Consider the following 22,407-nt stretch of genomic DNA (forward strand, 5'->3'; position numbering starts at 1 on the left):
CTCAGACATCATCTCAAGGAGATCTTCCATCTCTTCATATGTTTTGTTTAATATCTGACCTTGAGCTGACGCATTCAGTAGGGCCCTTGATTCATGGTTAAGACCCTTTATGAAATAGTTGCCAATGATCTCCTTTGGCTGTATGTGATGGGGGCAATCTCGCAGATAGCCCTTATACCTTTCCCAAGCGTATGGTAGAGATTCGGAATCTCTCTGAGTGAAGTTAGCAATTCTTCCCCGCAACTCCTTTGTCTTCTTGGGTGAGAAGAATCTGTCGATAAACTTATTTGATAATATTTCCCAAGAAGTGATAGAACCGGCAGGTAGATTCGTCAACCATTCCCTCGCTTCACCAATAAGTGAGAATGGAAATAAGGACAGATTCACATAATCATCGGGAACATCTCTATATTGGAAATTCTCGCTCAACTCCACGAACTGCATCAAGTGCTTATGCGGGTCTTCACTAGACTTACCCATATACTGGCACGTATGTTGCACCAGCCGCACTGTTCCTTCTTTTAGCTCGAAATTTCCAGTAATGTCAGGCCTAACAATAGCTTTAGCAATGGTCGCCAGACTTGGCCTAGCATAACTGGATAACAGAATTCGTTGTTCTTGTGCCCTCGCAGCTGCTCTCTCTCCCTGTTCATCTGCGTTTCGTGCTCTATCCCGTTCTGCCTGTTCAAGAGCAAGTCTTGCTGCTTCGTTAGCCATTTGTCTCTATCGTCGGAAGGTTCTCTCGATTTCTTGATCAAAATCAACTAACGGTTGTCCTGAACTTCTAGTGCTTGGCATAAACCAGAGAAACCTGAAGAATCACAAGTAGAACAACGAAGAAAAGTAAAGACTTGAATAGAAAAACAAACTCAAATTAGAAAAACAGTAAATTTTTCTAAGTCCCCGGCAGCGGCGCCAAAAACTTGTTGCTCCCAAACGCACACGCAAGTATACGTGGTCGTACAAGTAATATAGACTGTTAAGTCCAGATATCGATCCCACAGAAACTTAGATTCTACTGTTGAACTAATTCAAATTCGAATAAAACTATTCAAGAAAGTGAAAATCAAGATTGTTTGTTGTACTAAACTAAAACTGAAAAGTAAACAATTTCTAATGGGTGTTTTTATGACTGGGAATATGTGGACAAGGACTGTAAGAATTTTCAGATGAGAGAAAGATCTAGGGTTATGGCTTTCGACAATCCAGTTGATCTTCAGACAATTCCACCTATTTTATTTCTGGGTTACTAGTTGACGGGTTAATTATGCTTTATGATATTCTCTCGAACTACTCACAAGCCTGTAGATGTTACTTTAATGCCTATATCTCTATGGTCATTAGATGTAACAAGAACGCCTTTATTTCTCCGTATTCAACTAATAGGGCTAAAGGGTATATCTCTATCCTCAGTAACGAAACGATTAAATCGAACAAACTCTATTTATTCTTATTACGTACGTGAATTCCCTTTCTCAAGTTCAATTCACGCACCACAGATAGTGTCTAACTATTGGCCAGATAATCAAACAATTAAAACCAAGAATAAATAAGCAACCCACAATATGGAAAATCAATAGATAATAACTGTCATCAAATCAACTTTCAAGTCTTTCGCCACAACCCTAGAATTAGGAGATTTAGCTACTCATGGTTCGATCATAGACAAAAGAAGCCATGAATACTAGGGTTGAAAAAAAGATGAAAAATAAAATAACCTAGAGAGATATAAAGGAGAACGGTGGCTTACAAATCCTTGAATAATCCCAGAATACCGTTCTCAGCTATAAAAACGTGTATATATAGGCTAGGGTAAAAAAATAATAAATAAGGAGTCCAAATCCTAGTCTAATCGGGAAAACATCCGCAGAGTCCCGCTTTCCTTCCGCATCGCGGAAGGATCGCGCGATGTTCTGCAGCTTCTCGCCTTTAGCCCGCGATGCGGATCGATCGCGGAATCTGATGACTGAGTTTGGTTGTTCCGCTTTCTTCACGGGATGCGGATCGATAGCCTGAAGTTTTGAAGCTTCTCGCGATCCTTCCGCGATGCGGAAGGAAAGCGAGGTCCCTTCAGTTGATTAGCTCTCCTTTTAGTTCGTCCTTTGCGGTCTTCGACTCGTCACCTCAGTCAATCGACATATGCTAAGAATTCCAATCATTTCCAGCACAGTTTCCATCGTTTGTCGTCATCGTACCTATACACATGAAATATAACGACATAAGTTCAAATACGACGGTTACGTCATGAATCAAGCGATAAAAGTCATAAGAAGAAGTTGTAATACGACACAAAACATGATATTTGCGCCAAATATCAATAATTATTGCAAATTGGTGAAGAGTTGTCTTAAGTGGAACTATCATACTTTGGCAAATGCATCATTAATTAGTGTCCACGTCAATAACCCTCCGTCTTTAATCATATACACAGTTTTTCACATCACTCAATTAAAATGATATAAAACTAACTATCTATTTAATGAACTTAATTTGGTGATATATAAATGAAATAAAACCTACTTCAACATGCTAGATTAAAAAGAGATCGATGTGTCAAATCAAATAAAAGAGAATGGTTGGTGACTAGGAAGCAAGATCAACGACCTTTTAAGATTTCAAAGACTCTAGAAGATTATTAAAAGTAGGAATTAAATTATATACATTAATCATATTAAAAGTTTTTATATTGTTAGTATAGTTTAATAATATAATAGCTCAGTTGTTATTTTCATTAAATTATCAATTAATACCTATTAAAAAGTTTGCATGTAGTTATCTTATAATTAGTAACCTGATTGTTTAAATATTTTTTAAATTATCACTGCTTAAAACATAAACTCTTAAAAGCATAGCAAACAACTCCCATGAAAATGACCTTTGTTACAAGAAAAAGCTTTTTGTAAAACCGTATTTGGTAACTTAGCTAGGATACCTTTTTTGGTAAATACTCATTGGATACATGTGAAAAAAGATTATGTATATGATTACAATCTCACGTGTCGGTATACGTGTTACTCCTAATTATTGAAAAGAGTTTCAAGGTTTGGTACTAGAATGTAAGCCATTCCCAATTTTTTGACAACATGTTCTCCAAACCTAGAACTGAAAAGAAACACATAAAAAGAAGTACTCGCACTCAATATTTATAACATAAGTATATCTTGCATATAATTTTGTCTATTAGCTATACTTAAATGGTTTATGTTATAACTCTTAAGGTTATATTATCAGATTTAATATATATATCTTGTACGAATAAGAATTTTTCTCAGCAATTTCCTACTTTCTTGATAATTTTGGGAAAAAGAAATCAGTTATAGAGGACACTTCTAGATGCATTTTGGTGGATGATATATTACAAGTGTTCATTCTTGAAGATTTGTTGGAAGCAATTATAAGAAAAGTGCCACATAAAAAAGTTGTCATATATGTATGATTATCTTTGCTGCTAGATTTGTTGCAATCTGCATAAGATTTAGCTTTTTCACTAAATTAAAGCATAGTAGCTAGAGAGCACCTACCATTGGACGTGTCTGGATACATGATAAAACTTTTAAACCACTATGAAAAGGGTCAAACCAACTTTGGACTTATCTGCATTTTATGTTGAAGACTTTGAAACTTCTATGAATGGGAAAAGGGAGAAAATATAAAGACATGGGAAAATTTGCAACCTTTGAAGTTTGCTTATGGAAAGGGGAAAAGGATCGAAAACACCTCTCTACTATTTGATGAATGTTAATTTTATTTTTCCTCATACTTTCAATGCATTCATAATCCTATTGTTAGCAAATCATTTTGCACATAACTTAAAAATGTGATTTTCTATTGAATGTTTCTGTCGAAATTGTATCAGATATATGAGATTTTCCATGAAAAGTTCATTAGAAACATTTCTCATGAGCCAAATTTCGATAGATTCAATCGAATTCACATTTTTTAGTAATGGTATTACTTTTAAGACTTATGAAACTCTAGCATTAAGTATAACACATACTAGTAACTTTGAAACCATAATCGATAGTAGACATTCGACTGAATTAATTCTACGAGTCATTAACTAGAAATTGTTTGTCAAATATCCGAAAGCAACTAATAGTTAAAGATCCTTTGGTGTGTAATGTTACAACAATAAAATTACGCCTCAAATTCTTGGTATGCAATAAGTGCTTTAGTTATATTAGTAACAATTTCTTGATTGTGATGGGACAAGCAAGAATAGTGGAGGTAAGATTTCCTTTCATCTTTATGTTAATAAATAAATAATCTGAGACTGCTACTTGACAGGTTAACAGACAACAATTCATGATAATACATAATAGCATTAACTATTAAGTACTGACTTAACAAATCAATTAACGCAAGCTGATAACAGTGGATTAAGATTCATAAAGTAGTTCAGAAATTTTTTAGTATTACTTAGAGTTACCTCAGCATACATAATCATTGGGGAACTACATGTCCTTGATGTTAATTTTGGGATCAGAAAATCAAGATTGGCACCGATACACTCTAGGATTTAATTCCACTAGACTGTATATTTTTTCAATGGATAGTGTTAACTTGTATTATGCTCTTAACTAAGTGATCTTTGTTTAAATAATGATAAACGTACAATTAAGTATCTTCCCAACCCAAATGAATTAATACAGAATCTTTCAGTGGGGGAGGGACCAACTTGCAAGTGGAGGTTAGTCCCTTATTATATTTCAGATCATAGTACAACCAAGATTTTAATTAATTTACTATCACATTAGGTAGGCCAGTGTTTAACAGCAAGGTATTGGTATGTTAGTAAACCTAATAGTGAATCTTTATAATTCATGAATAAACAAATTGAAAATGCTCCAGACTGAATATTTTGGTGCTATAAGAAATTCATAATAAATTGGGCCTCACCTTATCAACATCATTTGAAATTCAAGTGTGATTGATGTTGTGAGTTGGGTGCAATATATGGACCAAATCCAGGAAAACCCCAACATAAAGCCATACTGTTCCAAAGTTCACAGGCTAAAATTCTAATTTATCCTTTAAGGCCAAAAGATGAGATAAAAGTTGAACTGTCAAAAGCTACCAAACTTATAGTGCACAATAGTTTTCTTTGAGGGAAGAAACAGCAATATATCCTACAAAAACAGCATATATACATGGAAAAGGACACATCTTATAAAGTTGCTTATCAGTTTCATCTCACATCGAACATCAACCATTTGCAGTAGACTTGTAGTGAAACTCATCTATTGTGGAATAAACTAGACCTTCCGACTCGAGAGATTCAATAGCTTCTCTGCCATACAGAAACCATAAGGAAAATTAGCAAGAGAAAGAACAATAACAATCCTATCTAACCATAAAAGAGATGCGGGGAGAGAGTTACAAGATCTTCTCCGAAGGGACTTTTAGCTGTTGAGCAAGCTCATTGCGATGAACCCCTTTTTCACGTGCACTGAAATAGAAATGACAGAGAGATTACTAGCACAGCAAAATCATTCAAGGAGCTCGGTAGTTATATTTTCAATCAATTACAAACAAATACAAATAACCACTATCAAAAGTAATTAAGGAAAGCAAAAAATGTATGCCAGGGGGAACTTTTATGTTTGGTTAGAGAGGTTTTCAACACTTTTTTTACGACACTAAATTTGTTTTCAACACTTGAAAATGAATTTGTTTGGTTTTGGAAAAATTATTTTGATTTTTGAAAATTAATCGTAAAAGAATAAAAGCTTTTTGAAAACAAGTGGATTTGTCCTTGATCCTAGTGGAAGATCTTTCCACCATTCTCATTCCAGGATCAAAAACCAACGTGAAAAGACCGTAAAAAGGAAACCAACTTTTCAGAACCAATAACTGCTTCCCAAAACTCAAATCCAATCAACGTGTTAGATACAATGTAAGAACCATGTTGCAAAAGTTACATCTAAAGCAAAAGAAGTATAAAGCGGATCACACAGACCGCAAATTATATCCACTTGTTAATGCCACAATTGAGAAAGGAATAACTATAGACTACCAGAACAGGCAGCATCTCTACTAATCTCCTACACAAAGGCAGGAGGAAATGTTCCTCAAGCAATCCAAATTTAGCCTCTTGATGAAAGTTACCACTTATACTACAATGAAATACTAAATAAAACGTGAGTATATTTAGATCTTTTAAAAGACTTAATAATGGAGATCATCATCGTATTGCTAAAAGATTCCCTAAGTTATCCCGCCTACAAAGTTCCTATGTGGTGTTAGCAGTAACAAAGCCATTCTCTAGTAGTTCATTTGATAGAAAGAAGTCATTGCAAATTTGACTAAAAATTCTCATGATACATCCCGAAGTCAAAAACTCAATTATATTCCTTTCCCCTCCTCCTCTATTCTAGAACAACAGCCCAAAACGTCTTGTTTTACCTCTTTTCTTATAGCCGAGAAACCTAAAGGGAGTGGCAAATGATTTGAAACTTGGTGGAAAATGGGCTCGCTCCTCTACCCTTCTCCATGTAATACCATGCTTTGTCTATGCAGGTTCAGACCGTGATGTAATTTAAACATTACGCATTGCGCTGTTACCATTAAGTTGATATGATTTCTTTCAGGCATTGGTAGCATGGGTTTCATAGTTTCTACTGGAATACATCTAGTTCTATGGAGCAAAACGTTGAATAAGGTCCTAAAAACTGGAATCAACCTGAGAGGAAAGAACCCATATAAACCATCCACTTGTCCTGCCTGGATATACTTAAAGGTACGTATGGTTTTGTTGTATCCGGAAAACCATCTATCTAACATTTATTAACCAAAAAACAGCAATAGAAATTGAAAGTAGAAAGTTCACAAGGTGTTCCTTTCCTTTTCGCTTTTTGAAAAGTTAGTCCACTGGATGGTTGTAACTGGCTTACGTCCTTTCTGGCTTGCATTAGATCTAACAAAGTTATGACATCGTTTGCCCCAATGATGGGAGAGATGTTCGCAATATCTACCACAAGAAATCCGCTCCCTTCTCCAAAGGCAACCCTCTCGAAGTTCCGGTTGTTTCATAGATTGAAGAAGCTCTGGTTTGTAAACAGGAAGTTGAGGAGATAAGGGGCGAAGGATATTCAAATTCAAAGTGGAATTGACGTGTGAAGAGTGTGTCATGACCCGCTACCTATGGATACGCTAGAACAGACTGTATCACCTATCCATTCTATTACCCATACATCCCTTTCTTTTCTTTTAGACATTTTTGTTAGGCATTGAACTCCACCTTAGGTGCTGACCGACACAAAAGAAAGGCAAGGATACAGGAGAGTACCCGACCCAGCAAAGACTTGTTCGCCATTTCGTTCTCAACTCTTCTCTAAAGCAAGTGAATGATTTAAATTCGAGTTATACCAAGGAATAACACTCTTATGGTTCTCTAAAGCAAGTGAATGATTTGAAATTCGAGTTGTACCAAGGAATAACACTCTTATGGTTTTCTTCCTATGGCATCTGACATAACAAGATTATCTGACCATATCAGCCGCCATAAAAAAAGCACTTCGACATGTAATACTCAGCCTTCATTTATACTGATGTGATTATTATGTATTTGCACTAGACAGTGCAAGCACTGAAAAATGCTCTCCCAGTGAGCAAAAATGTTGGAGATTCAAATGACTTACAGGCATGATGGTTGTTGCAAGTAGTCCAACACCATTTTATCTACACCCCTGATCCCGTCCATGTTGTATCCAGGAAACTGCAACTTAAATGATAAATACTAAATCACTGGCTACAAAGGAAATGTGAAAAATCTGAAAATGCACATCTAAATTAACTACACAAACTAGAAGGAAGAGAAAATGTATTTTGAGATATACTTGATTTGACGCTGAAGCTTGGTATCCCTTTAAAGGAGTGTTGACAGCTGAGCTAGGCACTTGAGCTGACATAAAGGAACTATCCTGTTGCTTCTGGAGTGACAAAGGAAATACAACTTCAATCAGAATCTTATGTACAGGATATTGTTTAGCTCAACATATGCGAGGCAGTTTGCTAAATACCCGTAGCCTACTGTTGTAGCTATGAACATAAATGACTTCTGCAAAGTGGCTTGCAATCTCATTGTAGTCATCCACGGGCCTAAAAAAACGGCAATAAGAAATTAGGATCTTTACCACCAACTCGTTAAAGCCGACACAAAGGGAACAGGGCAGGGGGCCATCCTCCTCTAACCTCCCCAGAGACACAGTATGAGTAGAAATAACAACTCATGAAATATTTGCGTGCTCATGCCCTTGTCATTCATACACCAATATAAAAGGATAGTTGCGTGGTTCAATCCATAAAGATGCTTTTTTCGTTTTTATTTCCACCAGAAATGTTTTTCGTGCAAACTATCCATCCGTGTCAGTTGGATACACAAAGTTCATTGGTTTAAGAAGAAATATCAAAAAACTCTATCACGGGTTAATGAAATTGATGATCACAAATTTTACATGGAAATATAGTTAACAGTTTTGGTTTTCCCAGTTATTGATTCATCACATTTAAGGGCTCTATTAAATAATGCAAAACCTCCCATTTGTAGCAAGTTTACACGCCAATTTTGCTTAACTGCTCTCCTTCTGCCTGTTCATAAAAGGAGGCATGGAACAGATACAATTGCCTCGTTATGGTAAACAGCTATCATGTCATTTCACGTGCTTATTAGAAAAAGCCAGTTGTACACACTCCCTCGCCTTCTATCTGATGAACTTGCTCTAAACCTTAAGGACAACAAACACAACCCCCCCCCCCCCCCCCCCCACACACACACACACACAACAAAACCAAAAGAGGAAAGAAACAAAGAATTTATGCCAATTAAGCAATTATCAGAACAGAAATATAAATTTATAGTCAACACCTGAAAAGTAGAGGGATCCTAGATACATTACAAAGCAATCGACTAATAAAGGCATCCAGGGATATAACTAGGGCTTAAGAACAAGGCAAAAGTAACTTACTAAGACTATACGAGGACCTTGAACATACTAATATCAACATTAATATAAGTTTCATGTTTTTGCATTGTCTCAAGTAAAGATAATTTAGTAATTTTGTGCTGAAACAATGCTGTGCAATGCATTGATTACATGAAAGCTGGATAGATTACAAACTATGTACTAAAAACCTAAAAACCCACAGAAATAGCTTTTTCCAAGCCAGAGGCAACCACCTAACTAGCAGAAAAGCTTTATAACTTGTGCATATAATCACCAACATTAATATACTGAAAGAAACAGAAATGAGCAATTCAGAAACCCATTTACCTGACTGAGTAAGCCATCAACTGCTTTTTACCCTGAAAGCCTTTCAAGTGTCCATGGACTCGAACGTACATGCCATTTCTATTTAAAAAAGAACCCAAAAGTACGATAAAACATGATATTAAAATATAGTACTAGGTGAAAAAATAATACACTATCAAGAAGAAGAATTACGTGACTGCTTCCATTTCCTTGGTATCAACAGCTTCATTTACCCTGCATAGTATGCATCAACCAAATTTACAATTAGATTTTAAGAACACAAAGTCAATTGTGTCAAACATAGTAGCAACTAACTACATTATGGTTTTACATAAGTATAGTAATTCTAAATCCTTTACCAATAAACGATGCACTACAATGTACCTCTGGTCTATGACGACAAAAATGAGATTGACGCCATACCCATCAAGCAAGTAGAATCTTACCGAAATAAGAGATCGAAAAGAAAAGCGAAAAAGGAAACTGACTATTACCATCGAAAACAGTCAACACGCCCTGTTCCATCATCCACCACAAATGAAACATCTGTGATCCTTTCCGCTTTGTTGAATAAAAGACCCACCAGTTTTACCTAAGAGCATGTCAGATTCTAAATCATACATCTTGTATAAACTTTCAACGAAACAGCAAAAGCCACGAGTACAAAAGACTTACATTATTCACGTCAACCCCGTCAATGAGAAAATTTGTCTTATCATCACTTGATTGAAAGGCTTCACTAATTTGCTTGACGGTTAATGGAATCAAAGTCTGTGAATCACGATTCTGGTAATAGAAAAATGAAAAGAAATGCAAGAAAGATGTTATCACCCTGCATTTCATTTTTCACCGTATTAAGATGCTATATTAAACAAGAAAATATAATACAACAACAACAACAACAGCCCAGTGACATCCCACATCTTGGGGTCTGGGGAGGGTATAATGTACGCAGACCTTACTCCTACCAAGGTAGGATGGCTGTTTCCGAGAGACCCTCGGCTCAATAGAAGCATAAAAAGGGGGTCAGATAAGGTTAAAAGATTTAAAACGATATTGCAATGAAATAATGCAAGCGACACAGTAAAACAGGATAATCAAGGAATTCAAAGCGATATGGAAATGCAAATCACGAAAGCGGCACAGATAAAATAGAGTAATCAAAGTACAGAAAGTAGCAAATAATAACATAAATCAAAGCACAAGAAATTATAATGCGCTAATGCGCCTACTAATAAGGAAAGATAACGAGACTTATATACTAGCCTTCTACCCTAATGTGGGTCCTCCACACCTTCCTATCTAAGGTCAGGTCCTCGGTAAGCTGTAACTGCGTCATGTCCTGTCTAATCACCTCTCCCCAATATTTCTTTGGCCTACCCCTACCTCTTCTGAAACCATCCATGGCTAACCTCTCACACCTCCACACTGGGGCATCTATGTCTCTCCTCTTCACATGCCCAAACCATCTCAGTCGCATTTCCCGCATCTTGTCTTCCACCGAGGCCACTCCCACCTTATCCCGAATAGCCTCATTTCTAATCCTGTCGCTCCTAGTGTACCCACACATCCATCTCAACATTCTCATCTCGGAAAATATAATATGCTTTAAAAATTCTTTTATTTCCTCCGCGCTAAGCCAAAATCAATTACACACTACATGACAACACTGACAAGTTCCTAAAGACCTAGAGATGCATGAGTGGGAAATACTCTTTGTTTTGTAATCTACTCGATCAGCTCTTCTTAGTCGATACTTACTAACCAAAGCTAGAAACATATTACAAAGTTCTCTACAAAATCTACTACTTATCTAATATTAGATGTTCCACTTATTCTTCTTCTGTGTGATGGAAAATAGCATCTTAGCACACAGTTTTAGTCTCCTTGTATAATGAAATCCAGATTTGATGTAGTTTCCTGGACCAGTGTAATTGGGGCTCTTATCCTCCACACAGCTTTTCATGGAAATCTTTCCTCCCAATTACTGTTTCTGGCACTTCTTCTTATTTCTCTTCTTCTTCCGCTTCTCGCAATCGGCTCACCAATTGCATAAAATTCGTTTTAAATATTCAATCTACTATTTTTTTCATAACCGTGGTGTCCGGGCCAGCTTGCGCACCTCGACTAATTTCAGGGGATACCTTTCACCTCCCTTCAATTTAGTATTTTAAGCATTGCTATCTTATGCTCCCTCCTATCTAAAAAGAATGGAACTGCTGCTATTTGTGGAATCAAACAGTTTCTTCATCATTACAATGGTTTAAACACCTCTAATATATTCTTAACTATAATGACTTGTACGTAATTTCTAAGAATACAACTTTTTAAAAGAAATTAAAAAATGGATGCCCAAATCATACCAAACTTAGATGCACTGACTCTTTTACTCTGTAACTCAACAAAATTTCTGGGATGCACGGAGTCATACAATTGCTTTCATATGACATTCTAAAAGATTCAAGCATTTTAACTTCTAGTTTAAACATATCTCAACCTACTTAGAAACATAAGCCATTACAACTATTCTTTGTTGGTCAAAACAGCTTATCTAATTCAGGGCGTCGAGAGGACCCAAGTTTCACTCAATTTTTTGTTCCTTCCAGTTTCCTGTATAGCCGCAAAATTATCAACAAAAAGAAAAACAGAAAATAAACAAACGCCAATAGAACTACCACTCTTCTCAATTTTCCCTTTTTTGGGAAATTTTCAAAAATATACAGCCCAACATAAAATATTACGCCAAGTAGACCAATATACAATATTATACCTGGGGAAAGCATTATACATATTGTATCTAACCTTATATAAAAATATATACTAGCGTATAAAAGGTGTTTATACACAAATATAGGCTAAACCGGGTAACAGAAGTGGCGTAAATATTTTCTCCCAGTAGACATAGAGCTTAATTTCCCTATTTTTAATTAATTTGTAGAGGAAAAGGGCTAAAAACCTAAAATCCAAAAGCAAATACTTGGCGAAACAAAAACCTAAATTAGTTTTACATTCAGAGTGTTTCTATCAGTTCCAGTGAGGAATATATATACTATTACTGAAGAATAGTATAAGCAAAAGCTAAAGCTTTTTCGCATTTTATATGCTAAGAAAATATACCTTGGCGGGAGAGAAAGAATGATCGGCAGCGGTTTGAGTGGCTTGCGACGGCATGAAACCGCCGCCTGCAAACGCCGCGTTCCCGTCGAATTGGCTCGTCGCACCACCATACATCCCGAACTCGCTCTCTCTCTCTCTCTCTCTCTCTGTGTTGGGTTCCCGCCTTTTTAACTTTCCTTCTCTAGGAAGCTTTATTTGGCCCAATGAATAAATATGTACTCTTTTTCACCGGTAGTCTAAATTAAATGGAGTATCTTTATTATATGTAGGCTATTGTTCATCTATAATATTTATCACAAGTAACTTACACTTATCACATTTATATATTTAAAAACTAGACAAGTGGGGAGAGGATGTAGTATTTCGTAACTGTGGAGGTAAATTCATGATTAAAACTCACTAAATTGCAACTAATACTAGATATGAATTTATAATTTTTTAAATATAATAGATTCAATGCAAAAAAAAAAAAAGGCTTAAATTTTAAAGTGATAAAACTTATGTTCGGTACTCGTCTCTTGTCTTCACCTAAGAATTCATTTTTTTACGAAAGGGGAGAAATTCGAAAGAATATGTGAAGATTTTACCACTGTTCATTTAATTGTTAGGTTGTAAGAAGTAAGAACAATTCTGATACTTCACATATATTCTGAAATTTCGAGTGCATTCAAATATTATCACAATATTAAAGCCACCTTGTCATGATGTCTTTTCCTTAGCAAAGTCATTTCCTACACTTGGCTTAGGTGCCAGCCCGCTCACCTAAACCAAGACAACATCAAAATGCCCTTGTCCTTGTCTTGGCACTACTTGGGCACGGGCAAGGTAGAATTAGCATGGGCATGGTCATTGTGCGAGTAGCATGGGCATGTGTGTGGGACTTGGCAGTGGCAATGGTACGATGGCAAAGCTGGCAGGACTCAGCGCCAACAGTACCTCAAGGCTCGCAGCTGGGGCGCAAGGAACAAGCACGCAGTGCACATGAGCGGTTGACAAGCATATCAGTCACATGGTAAAGCAGTTTGTCAGAACTGCCCCTTTCAAGGCGTGGCAGTTTTGTAGGTTAAGTATTTGAATGGCCTATCAGTTCGGGATGTCAACTGAAAATGTGGGCAAGGTTTAAGCTTAGGAGTAGAGAGGACAATTTGCATATTATATAAGCGTTGAAAACGCCCTAAGTCAGGCAGGTTGAAATCTAAGTATGTTCCTCAGGTAGGAAGGTACGAAATATTCATTGATCAAGGTGATTTTAGTGTTGTAATTCGAGTCTAAAGGTTAGGCTTGTTTGTGTTCTTGTATTCACTTAATTAATAGAAGTTGGGAAGAAATTTCTATAAATACGTGCGTTTATTTACTCTTTGTCTTAAATTTGAAAACAGTTCAAAGAACCTCCAAAATATTTGAAGTGTTTGAGGCTGAAGTCAGGTTGTGGATCTCGACTGCCGCACAGGTGGGCGAATCTCGAGCGTAGAAAACTGCCCTAACAACAACTGCATAAGATAGGATGGAGTTATTGGAAAGGTCTATTGCCGAAATGTTATGATAAAATACACAAATTGACGCCTAAAGTATCACCAAAAAATCACTTTCACACTTAAACTTTACTAGTGACCTATTACACACCTAAACATTTAAAAAGCAAATTATTTACCCCTGAGAGCTGATATGGCATAAAAAAATTATATTTAAATAATAGAAGGGTGAGGTCAAAATTAAAGTAATTTTTTTAAAAATTTTAATAAAAAAAAAAATTCAACGCCTGCCCCTTCTTCTTCTTTATTCAACCACCACCCCCAACCCCTCCCCCTTCTCCTCCACCTTCTCGCCACCCCTCCGCCGCAGCTCCGACGAGCTCATCTCCATGTCCGCTTTCTTCCTACGCCACCACAACATGGCTGTGTCGCCCAAATACATAGTCGCCGTCCGAATCCGGGCAGATTCGTCAACAATGTTGACATGCTCAAAGTATGCCTCCATTTGCCAAATGAAGTTTTCCACATCTTGAGCGTTCCTCTCACACTTGAACTCCTTGGGTTTAGGAACCTCTATGCGGGTTTCTCGAACATTGATAGGACCAGCACCACCAGTAAGCTTGGCCGCTTCCACTTGCGTTTTCAAGGACTCAACCTCCTCTTGCAAGCTGGACAACGCCTCCATGAGCTTGAGCTCAAGGCTGGTCAGTGCCTCCTTGTGCTCATTGCTCTCAACTGTGAGGTCTTCTTGAACCTCATCCAACCCATCAAGGGCTACAGATTTAAGAGTACCAAAATTACCTTGCTTAATGATGGTGGTGGCGGATTGGTGGTTCCGGTGAGATGGGGTGGTGGTGATGAAGAAAATATAATTATTGGAAGATTTTAATGGTTAATTAGGGATTAATTAGTGTATATCTAATTAATAAAAAGAAAATCAAATGAATAAAGAAAAGGAAATGAATATAAAATTAAAATTTAGGAAATTTTCGAGGTGGCGTTGATGTGGAGCTGGCGTGGCGCTGATGTGGTGAGAGAGTGTGTTACACTTCCCATTGTGCAACTGGTCATCATCAGTTTGCAGGGGATAAATAATACTCCCTCTATTTCAATTTGTTTGAACATATTTCCTTTTTAGTCCGTGCCAAAATGAATGACCTCTTTCCTAATTTGGAAACAAATTCACTTTATGAATGATTTACAGCGACACAAATTTTCAAGGCTTATTTTGAACCACAAGTTTCAAAATCTTCCCTCTTTCTTAAATGTCGTGCCCAGTCAAATGAGTTCATATAAATTGAAACGGAGGGAGTATCATTTTTTCATATATTAAGTGTGTAATACGTCACTAGTAAAGTTTAAGTGTTAAAAGTGACTTTTTGGTGATACTTGAGGTGCCAATTTATGTATTTTGCCAAAATTTATTGATGACATACTACAGTATTGATCATCCATATCATACCAAATAAAATCATAATCATGTCAAATTTTCATTTTTTGCTGACTTGGAAAGTGTAGTCTCGCTTTCTCCATTTTGAGTTTTAACAGTTTGATTCATGCTCTTGAACTACATAAAAATAAACTATCAATAGAATATGGCATGCTACTCAAGATTAGTCAAAATGATAAGTCCACTTAGAGTAATTGTTATGAAATTAACCAGGACAAATCAAAGTTCAATATATATTGTGGGCAACAGCCAACAAGAAAATATAATCAACCAAACAATAAAAACCGAACTACAAGCATACAAGTACATAAACAGATTACAAAGCCATCAAGATATTCAAAGAACACTCATAAATAGAGTAAGAGAAACCACTATAAGACAAGTAAATTACAAAATACAACTCTACATACTAACATACAGAAACAATCAGAAGAATTTGCTGTATTGATCGGTGAGAGAACCCCTGAGATTGGAATATAGGCCATATAGAGAATACTGGCGAAGATTCTTCACTTCAAACCAGGAATTGAAAACGGATTCATGCTTATCAGTTCCAGAAAACGTAAGTTGTATCCCGAGGCTACAATCAACATTGCCACCTCGATTCTTGCAGTTATTAGTCCTGATAGCACAGTCCTGACCGTTAAGGCACACAAAGTTAGAGTTGCCTGAGCAAGACGAGCATCCATCTCTCTTCCAATACAAGTTTTCCAGCCTACCCTTTTTGAATTCATGTACCTATAGGTCAACAAGAACACCATATTCTTGTTAGATACCAAATCAATCGATGTGACACCAAGATCTTGTTGACAAGCAATTTCACTTACCAGAGTAAAACTTGTTACAGTGAATGTAGTATTAGCAACGAAAGCAGGCAAAGACCTAGCAGCATATTTCCGACCAGCAAATGCAACCATGTAGCCTCCATAAGAATCCTGTTGTACAGTAGAAGAAACATCGGAGGTCAGTAGATACATATGAATATAGGAAAATAGCAGCTTTGGTCCTAGAGTTATTGCTTAGTTCCTTGTTAGTCCTTGTGAAATTGGACTTAGCACATTCATCCTTCAATAAAGTGAAATGTGTGATTGTGCTCCTACCACGATATGTTAATTTCAAGAAGGGCTAGTTAGATACCTCACATACTAATTCAGAACCAAAATACTACAAAAGAAACCTGTTTCTCTATTTTATATAGAGGATTTTTCATAGCACGGTCTTTCCAGTTACCTCTTTAATTTTTCCCTCTTCCATGACTTTGTAGTGACAATGATGAAAATGAGCTTAATGCCTAAACCTGATGGAGTGGAGGGTGTCCGGCTAAAGGTAAAAAAAAGGTTGGACTTTGGTATACAAGTCAAATTCCTTCCTGATAGATTAGTGTTTGAGTCCCTTCCATGGTGAGTGGAAAGAAAAAAACATGGTTCTTGATGAAAATGGAGAATGGATTCTAACACGGCCTTTAGATGTCAGGACTTTCCATTCCTTGATTTCACCAGAAATGGGTTGCATACTCAACTTCTATTTATTTTACTTGATACTTACTTGTTTTCAACAGTAAAAAAAAAATGATTTGCAGGATCAAAATGAGACGATAAAGCACAACCCATCAGTAAATAAACAAACCCCCTTCTTCCACTATTCCCATCCCCTCTCCCATAAAATAAACACAGAAGAAAAAAGGGGAAACAGAAGAGGCTTCTCAAGGATGCAGGCATGCAGCAAAAGGAAGAGAGGCTAGAGGGTTGAGATGAACAATTGAGCATAAACACTTAATGACATTATTAAAAGAGCTTCCAGAATGATCTGCAGGCAGATCGTGAGCTATTAAGTGTAATAGATTCCATATTTGAAGAAGACAACTTCTCTGATATAAGAAGGCAGCAATAATAGATAAAATAAAAGGCTTCGGCATGTTTCCTAGGATGATAGTCAAATAATAGTGCGGTGATATTGCAAGTATGTAAAGCTTTGGAAACGTATTCTAAAGTATTGACAACATTGGCAGACCCTTCAGTTTCTACAAGTTACAGTTTGGAAGCCTAAAGAGGGAACCTATTTTATGATACATACTTAATTCACCCCAAAGCTTAAAGTTAGTTCTCTATGTACATGGAGAATCCAATTTCTGAAATGCCCATAATATCCTCGCATGATGGGCAAATGGGTCCCTGCAGTTCCAGATTTGGTCATGTAGGATAAAAGACCGATGGCTAAAGGCACCTGGAATTTGGAGCACCACAAATCATAGCTCAAGACTCACATAGTATTTCCTTAAATAGTTAAGAAACCTTTAGTACCGTGCTCTATTTTTAAAGCTTAGTTACTTAGATCTTGAAATATATCAACGATAACAGTTTTTTACTGTTGATGATTTACTACTGATTGTAATTAAAAGCTAGTTATAAGTTGCATACAATTGCTTTCAATAATTGTATAAATGATTGCAATTGTTTCTTGATGACGATGTATTACTAATTCAAGTCAATTTTTACCTAATAAGTTGCATACAATTGCTAGCCTACCTGTGACTCCTAAAACAAAATTCATGACTGCATTAAGTCATAGACATCTAGCAGACAGGACCAACATCAGATTAAGAGTGAAACAAGCATTCATCAGCACATGCCCGAATATTAATACCAAAGGAAAATCCAGATAGTTAAAAATGATGGGATATTGTTACAAAGAAGGAAACTAGCAGTCATAACTATAAGAATATTAATAAAGTTCAACAATTCTAGTTCTAGAATTAAGAACGAACGGATACTCAGCCAGAAGAAATATATGGAAAACAAATGCTGGCTTAAAGTGAATGAGATAAAAACGAACAGCATTATGCTCTTCATACATACTAAGTACTCCCTCTCTCCCAATTTATGTAACATTCTTTACTTTTTGGTCTGTCCCAACACAACTTACACTATTCTATATTTAGAAACAATTTAGCTTTAAATTTCTCATTTAGCCACAGAATTGTCTATGGTATGTTTCAAAAGCCTTTTTCCCTTAACTCCAGTGCCCAGTCAAACATCCTCGCATAAATTGGAACAAAGAGTAATACTCTTTCTACCTTCACAACACATAATCAATCCCCAATTTATGTAACATTCTTTACTTCTTAGTTTGCCAGAACACAACTAACAGTAATTCCATATTTAGAAACAATTATAAACTTCTCATTTAGCAACCCAATTGTCTATGGTATCTTTCAAACCACAAGTTTCAAAAGCCTTTTCTTCCTTAATCTACGGTGTTAGTCAAACACCCTCACATAAATTGGGAGAAAGGAAATACTACTTCTTGTAGGAACACAATATCCAAAAAACCTATGGCTATAACTTTCTACCTTCACAATACATAATCAAGAATCAAAACCAAGAACAAATTACAGCCCTACCCACCAAAACCCCAAACCAAACCTAAAACCAGAACAACCCCATTTCAGATCTAACCACAATTCACCTTATTTCTCCATAAAAACCACAAATTTTAAACAGTATACAAACAATCAACAATACAGATCAAAATAAGTGAGTTGAAAATCATACTGGAAAGAAGTTGGATGTATTAATTGTAAGAAGAGAGATCTCATCCACTTTAGGCCTGAAAACAGCAAGTTGAGAATTTGCTGACGAAAGTAATAACCTCTTATCACAAGGAGACAACTGAACTGAACTGTTTTGGAAAAACGAAGTTCTTGAAGCAAATGCTATTCCAAAACTAAATCCATCTGATTTCTGCACTTTTGTGTCAGCACAAGGTGAGTACACGTGATTAGTGTCACTACGTGATTGTGTTACAAGGGTTAATGATGAGATTAGTAGAAAGATTAGTAGTAATGGTAGATTTTGAATCGCCATTTTTAGACAGCTTTGATGATTCTGTGTGAAGACTACAGAGTGGAAAAGAGAAGGCGCAGCAGTATATTGTGTTGAACCTAACACAATATAACATGTTGGCAACTTTTATTTACAAAAGTATTGTTAAAATATACTCCAATCAGACACAAAATAAATTAAAAAATAGATAAATTTTATGATCTAACACATATATCTGTCTGACTTTAAATTACTCATTAAGATAAAAATGAGAATTTAAAAATTAAATTACTTTTAAATATTAAACAATGTCAACTAAAAATGAAAGTGTGTATAAAATGGGACAAAATAAATATAATTTTACGAAAAAGTATATTCTTAAAATATACAAAAAGTTGACCGTATATATCCTTCGCTAATAAGTTAGCTCATATATGTTTTAACTGTTCAATAGTTGGTTCAAACATGTCCTTAATTTAACTGGATCCCCAATTAAACTAAATAGCTAATTAATAAGTGAAAACGGTCAAATATGCTCTTAAAATATGCCAAATTGAGCAGGTATATCCTTCGTTAATAATACATACTCAATTATATTCGTTTTTCTCAGATTTAACCAAGTTAAAAAAATTATTTTCTGCACTTCTCTCTCTCTTTCTCTCTCTATCTACATATATATAACAATGTAATAAAGATTCATAACTAAACAGATTTATTTTTAAAAAAAAAATATTAAAGACAACTAATATTTTAAACAATCATACTCGGTACTCCCTCACTCCTTGATTCCTCTTATCATGTAGGTGTATTTCTTATTTTCTGCCTATTCTCCCAATTTTTATAATTTTCGTTTTTTTTTTTTTAATAAATCTGTTTAGTTATGAATCTTTATTACACTGTTCATCTCTTTCTCTTAATCTTGGTTCTTAATATCCGTCTTCTTTAACCACACCCCGGTTACCACGGCCAACATCGTCCTTTGGACATTAAAACGGCCTTTCAAACACCTAGGAATTTACAGGTTAATCCATCGAGTCCATTAAGAGATTAAGAGAATAACCATATACTAAGAGTAATAGATTCATAACAACAGGTAAGTAATTACTCAAATATTATCAACATAATATTTTAATTAAACATAAAAGAAAATTACTGGAAAGCTTAAAACTATTTTCTTTTAGTGTGAAGTAGTTTTCGGGTTCCCCGAAAGGGAAACCTCTCTCCATCTTCAAGTCATGTAAGTTTTATCTATGTTTTTTGTACTAATCTCCCTACTATGTAAATTATTTTATGTTTAATTAAAATATTATGTTGATAATATTTGAGTAATTACTTACCTGTTGTTATGAATCTATTACTCTTAGTATATGGTTATTCTCTTAATCTCTTAATGGACTCGATGGATTAACCTGTAAATTCCTAGGTGTTTGAAAGGTCGTTTTAATGTCCAAAGGACGATGTTGGTCGTGGTAACTGGGGTGTGGTTAAAGAAGACGGATATTAAGAACCAAGATTAAGAGAAAGATATGAACAGTGTAATAAAGATTCATAACTAAACAGATTTATTAAAAAAAAAACGAAAATTATAAAAATTGGAAGAATAGGCAGAAAATAAGAAATACACCTACATGATAAAAGGAATCAAGGAGTGAGGGAGTACCGAGTAGGATTGTTTAAAATATTAGTAAAAAACCACATAATATTTTTATCCTAATTTTTATTGAAAAAACATAACCATTGAAAAAATATAACCCCCCTATCACTTTGGTATCAGAGCAAGAAGATTTTTGGACCTAAACCTATCTTTAGACAAAATTACAACCTAGTTTTACTCAATATATAAGTTAGACATTTAAAGCAACGAGTAAAAATTTATCCCCTTAAGGTAATGCAAGATAATTATTTAGCTGTAAAACAAGAGCTAGAAAAACTATATCAGGAATATACCAGATTAAGTACTACTCACGAAAACCAGTTAAGACTACAAGAATTAATAGATATAATATCAGGATTAGAATATAAATTACTAAGATACATAAAATCTAAAAAGACCTCAAAGCACCAAAAGAGATTTAGACCATATTAATTGTATGAGAACACTACCCTTTGTTAGACAAATACATATTAATCATTGGTATTTATATAGAGAAAAGACGAGAATATCAACAAGTAGAAAAAGCCTTAAGTGCATATTTAGAAATAATAAATTTAGAAACATTATCATCACTAATACAAAATAGACACTTACAAAATCAGATTAATGAAGAGACAATCTCTGCTATAACGTGGGAATTACACAGTCTAAGAGAAGATATAGCAAGACTTACAACTATTATAGAGCACCATAAGAAAGCTTGTAAAATAACAATTCCGTTTGGATAATAAATAAAGCTAGAAAAATAGATACATTAAAAAATCTAGAATATTTAGACTTAAGAATATACCCAGAAAAGAAATATAGAGCATTAACAGACCATAGTATTATAAAGTGTAATTTTAGTAACGGAGACCATATATTACATAGTGAAGACAAACAGTTGAATACATTAGTAGATTTAGTCATAAACTTTAGTGAAAAATCACAAGAAAATAATAAAGATATCACTAGAATATTAGAGGTGGTAGCTGCATCTCAGACTAAGCAAAAGAAAACCTTTGAAAAATTAGAACAAAACCTAGATTACTTAAAAACACAAGAATTTGAATTAGAAAAGAAAATTCAGATTCTAGTTAATAAATTTAATCTAGAAAAATTACCTACAAAAACGGAAATAGAAAAGTTAGTTAAAGTTATTACAGAAAAACCAAAAGAAATAGAACTAAAAACAACCCACATAGTCTCTAAAATAACGCAACAAGTAGAAGTTTTAACTAGTGACATTAGAGAATTAAAAAAGACAGTAGCAGAACTAAAACAAATCACTCTTTCATGAGTAGACCAACATTAGCTCAAGAAGAAGCCTCAAAATTAATAGAAAAGTTTATACCTTTACCAGCAGACTATAAAGATTATATACCCAACGTTAAATCGGACCAAATAATACTACAACAAAATATTACTATAATCTCATTAATACTAGAAATAATAAAGAAAATAGAAATAATAATACCAATGTTAGAATTATTAGATGAACGCATTTGATGGTTAACTGAGCAACAAAAGGAAAAAAATAAAGAGACGTTTAAAAATAAAGAAGTTGAAGAATTAATAGACCAATTAAAAAAGGTAGAAATAACACCTCAAAAAGAAAAAGTTAAAGTACTTAGAAAACCACAAAAATGAACCTTCTTTCAAC

The 22,407-nt window shown here is 35.1% G+C and overlaps 2 protein-coding genes across 3 annotated transcripts; both read right to left on the reverse strand.

Moving 5' to 3' along the window:
- Positions 1 to 4,934: 4,934 nt before the first annotated feature.
- Positions 4,935 to 12,574, reverse strand: LOC132607236 (replication protein A 32 kDa subunit B). Of its 2 annotated transcripts, none has more exons than XM_060321117.1 (10): positions 12,369 to 12,574; positions 9,927 to 10,037; positions 9,746 to 9,843; positions 9,444 to 9,485; positions 9,273 to 9,350; positions 8,022 to 8,100; positions 7,839 to 7,931; positions 7,641 to 7,723; positions 5,381 to 5,449; positions 4,935 to 5,290 (listed from the first exon to the last, which is right to left on the reverse strand). In XM_060321117.1, the coding sequence occupies exons 1-10, from the start codon at positions 12,480 to 12,482 to the stop codon at positions 5,206 to 5,208; spliced, it is 852 nt and encodes a 283-aa protein (XP_060177100.1). In that variant the 5' UTR covers positions 12,483 to 12,574; the 3' UTR covers positions 4,935 to 5,205. The 2 variants fall into 2 exon arrangements, with proteins under 2 accessions (XP_060177100.1, XP_060177101.1); XM_060321118.1 differs by having other exon boundaries at positions 7,641 to 7,717; positions 12,369 to 12,572.
- A 2,921-nt stretch (positions 12,575 to 15,495) lies between these two features.
- On the reverse strand, positions 15,496 to 19,242 carry LOC132607237 (uncharacterized). The gene is made up of 3 exons (XM_060321120.1): positions 18,842 to 19,242; positions 16,118 to 16,225; positions 15,496 to 16,028 (listed from the first exon to the last, which is right to left on the reverse strand). The coding sequence occupies exons 1-3, from the start codon at positions 19,151 to 19,153 to the stop codon at positions 15,717 to 15,719; spliced, it is 732 nt and encodes a 243-aa protein (XP_060177103.1). The 5' UTR covers positions 19,154 to 19,242; the 3' UTR covers positions 15,496 to 15,716.
- Positions 19,243 to 22,407: the final 3,165 nt, after the last annotated feature.

The sequence above is a fragment of the Lycium barbarum genome, chromosome 8, assembly GCF_019175385.1.
Source record: "Lycium barbarum isolate Lr01 chromosome 8, ASM1917538v2, whole genome shotgun sequence".
Taxonomy (NCBI): domain Eukaryota; kingdom Viridiplantae; phylum Streptophyta; class Magnoliopsida; order Solanales; family Solanaceae; genus Lycium; species Lycium barbarum.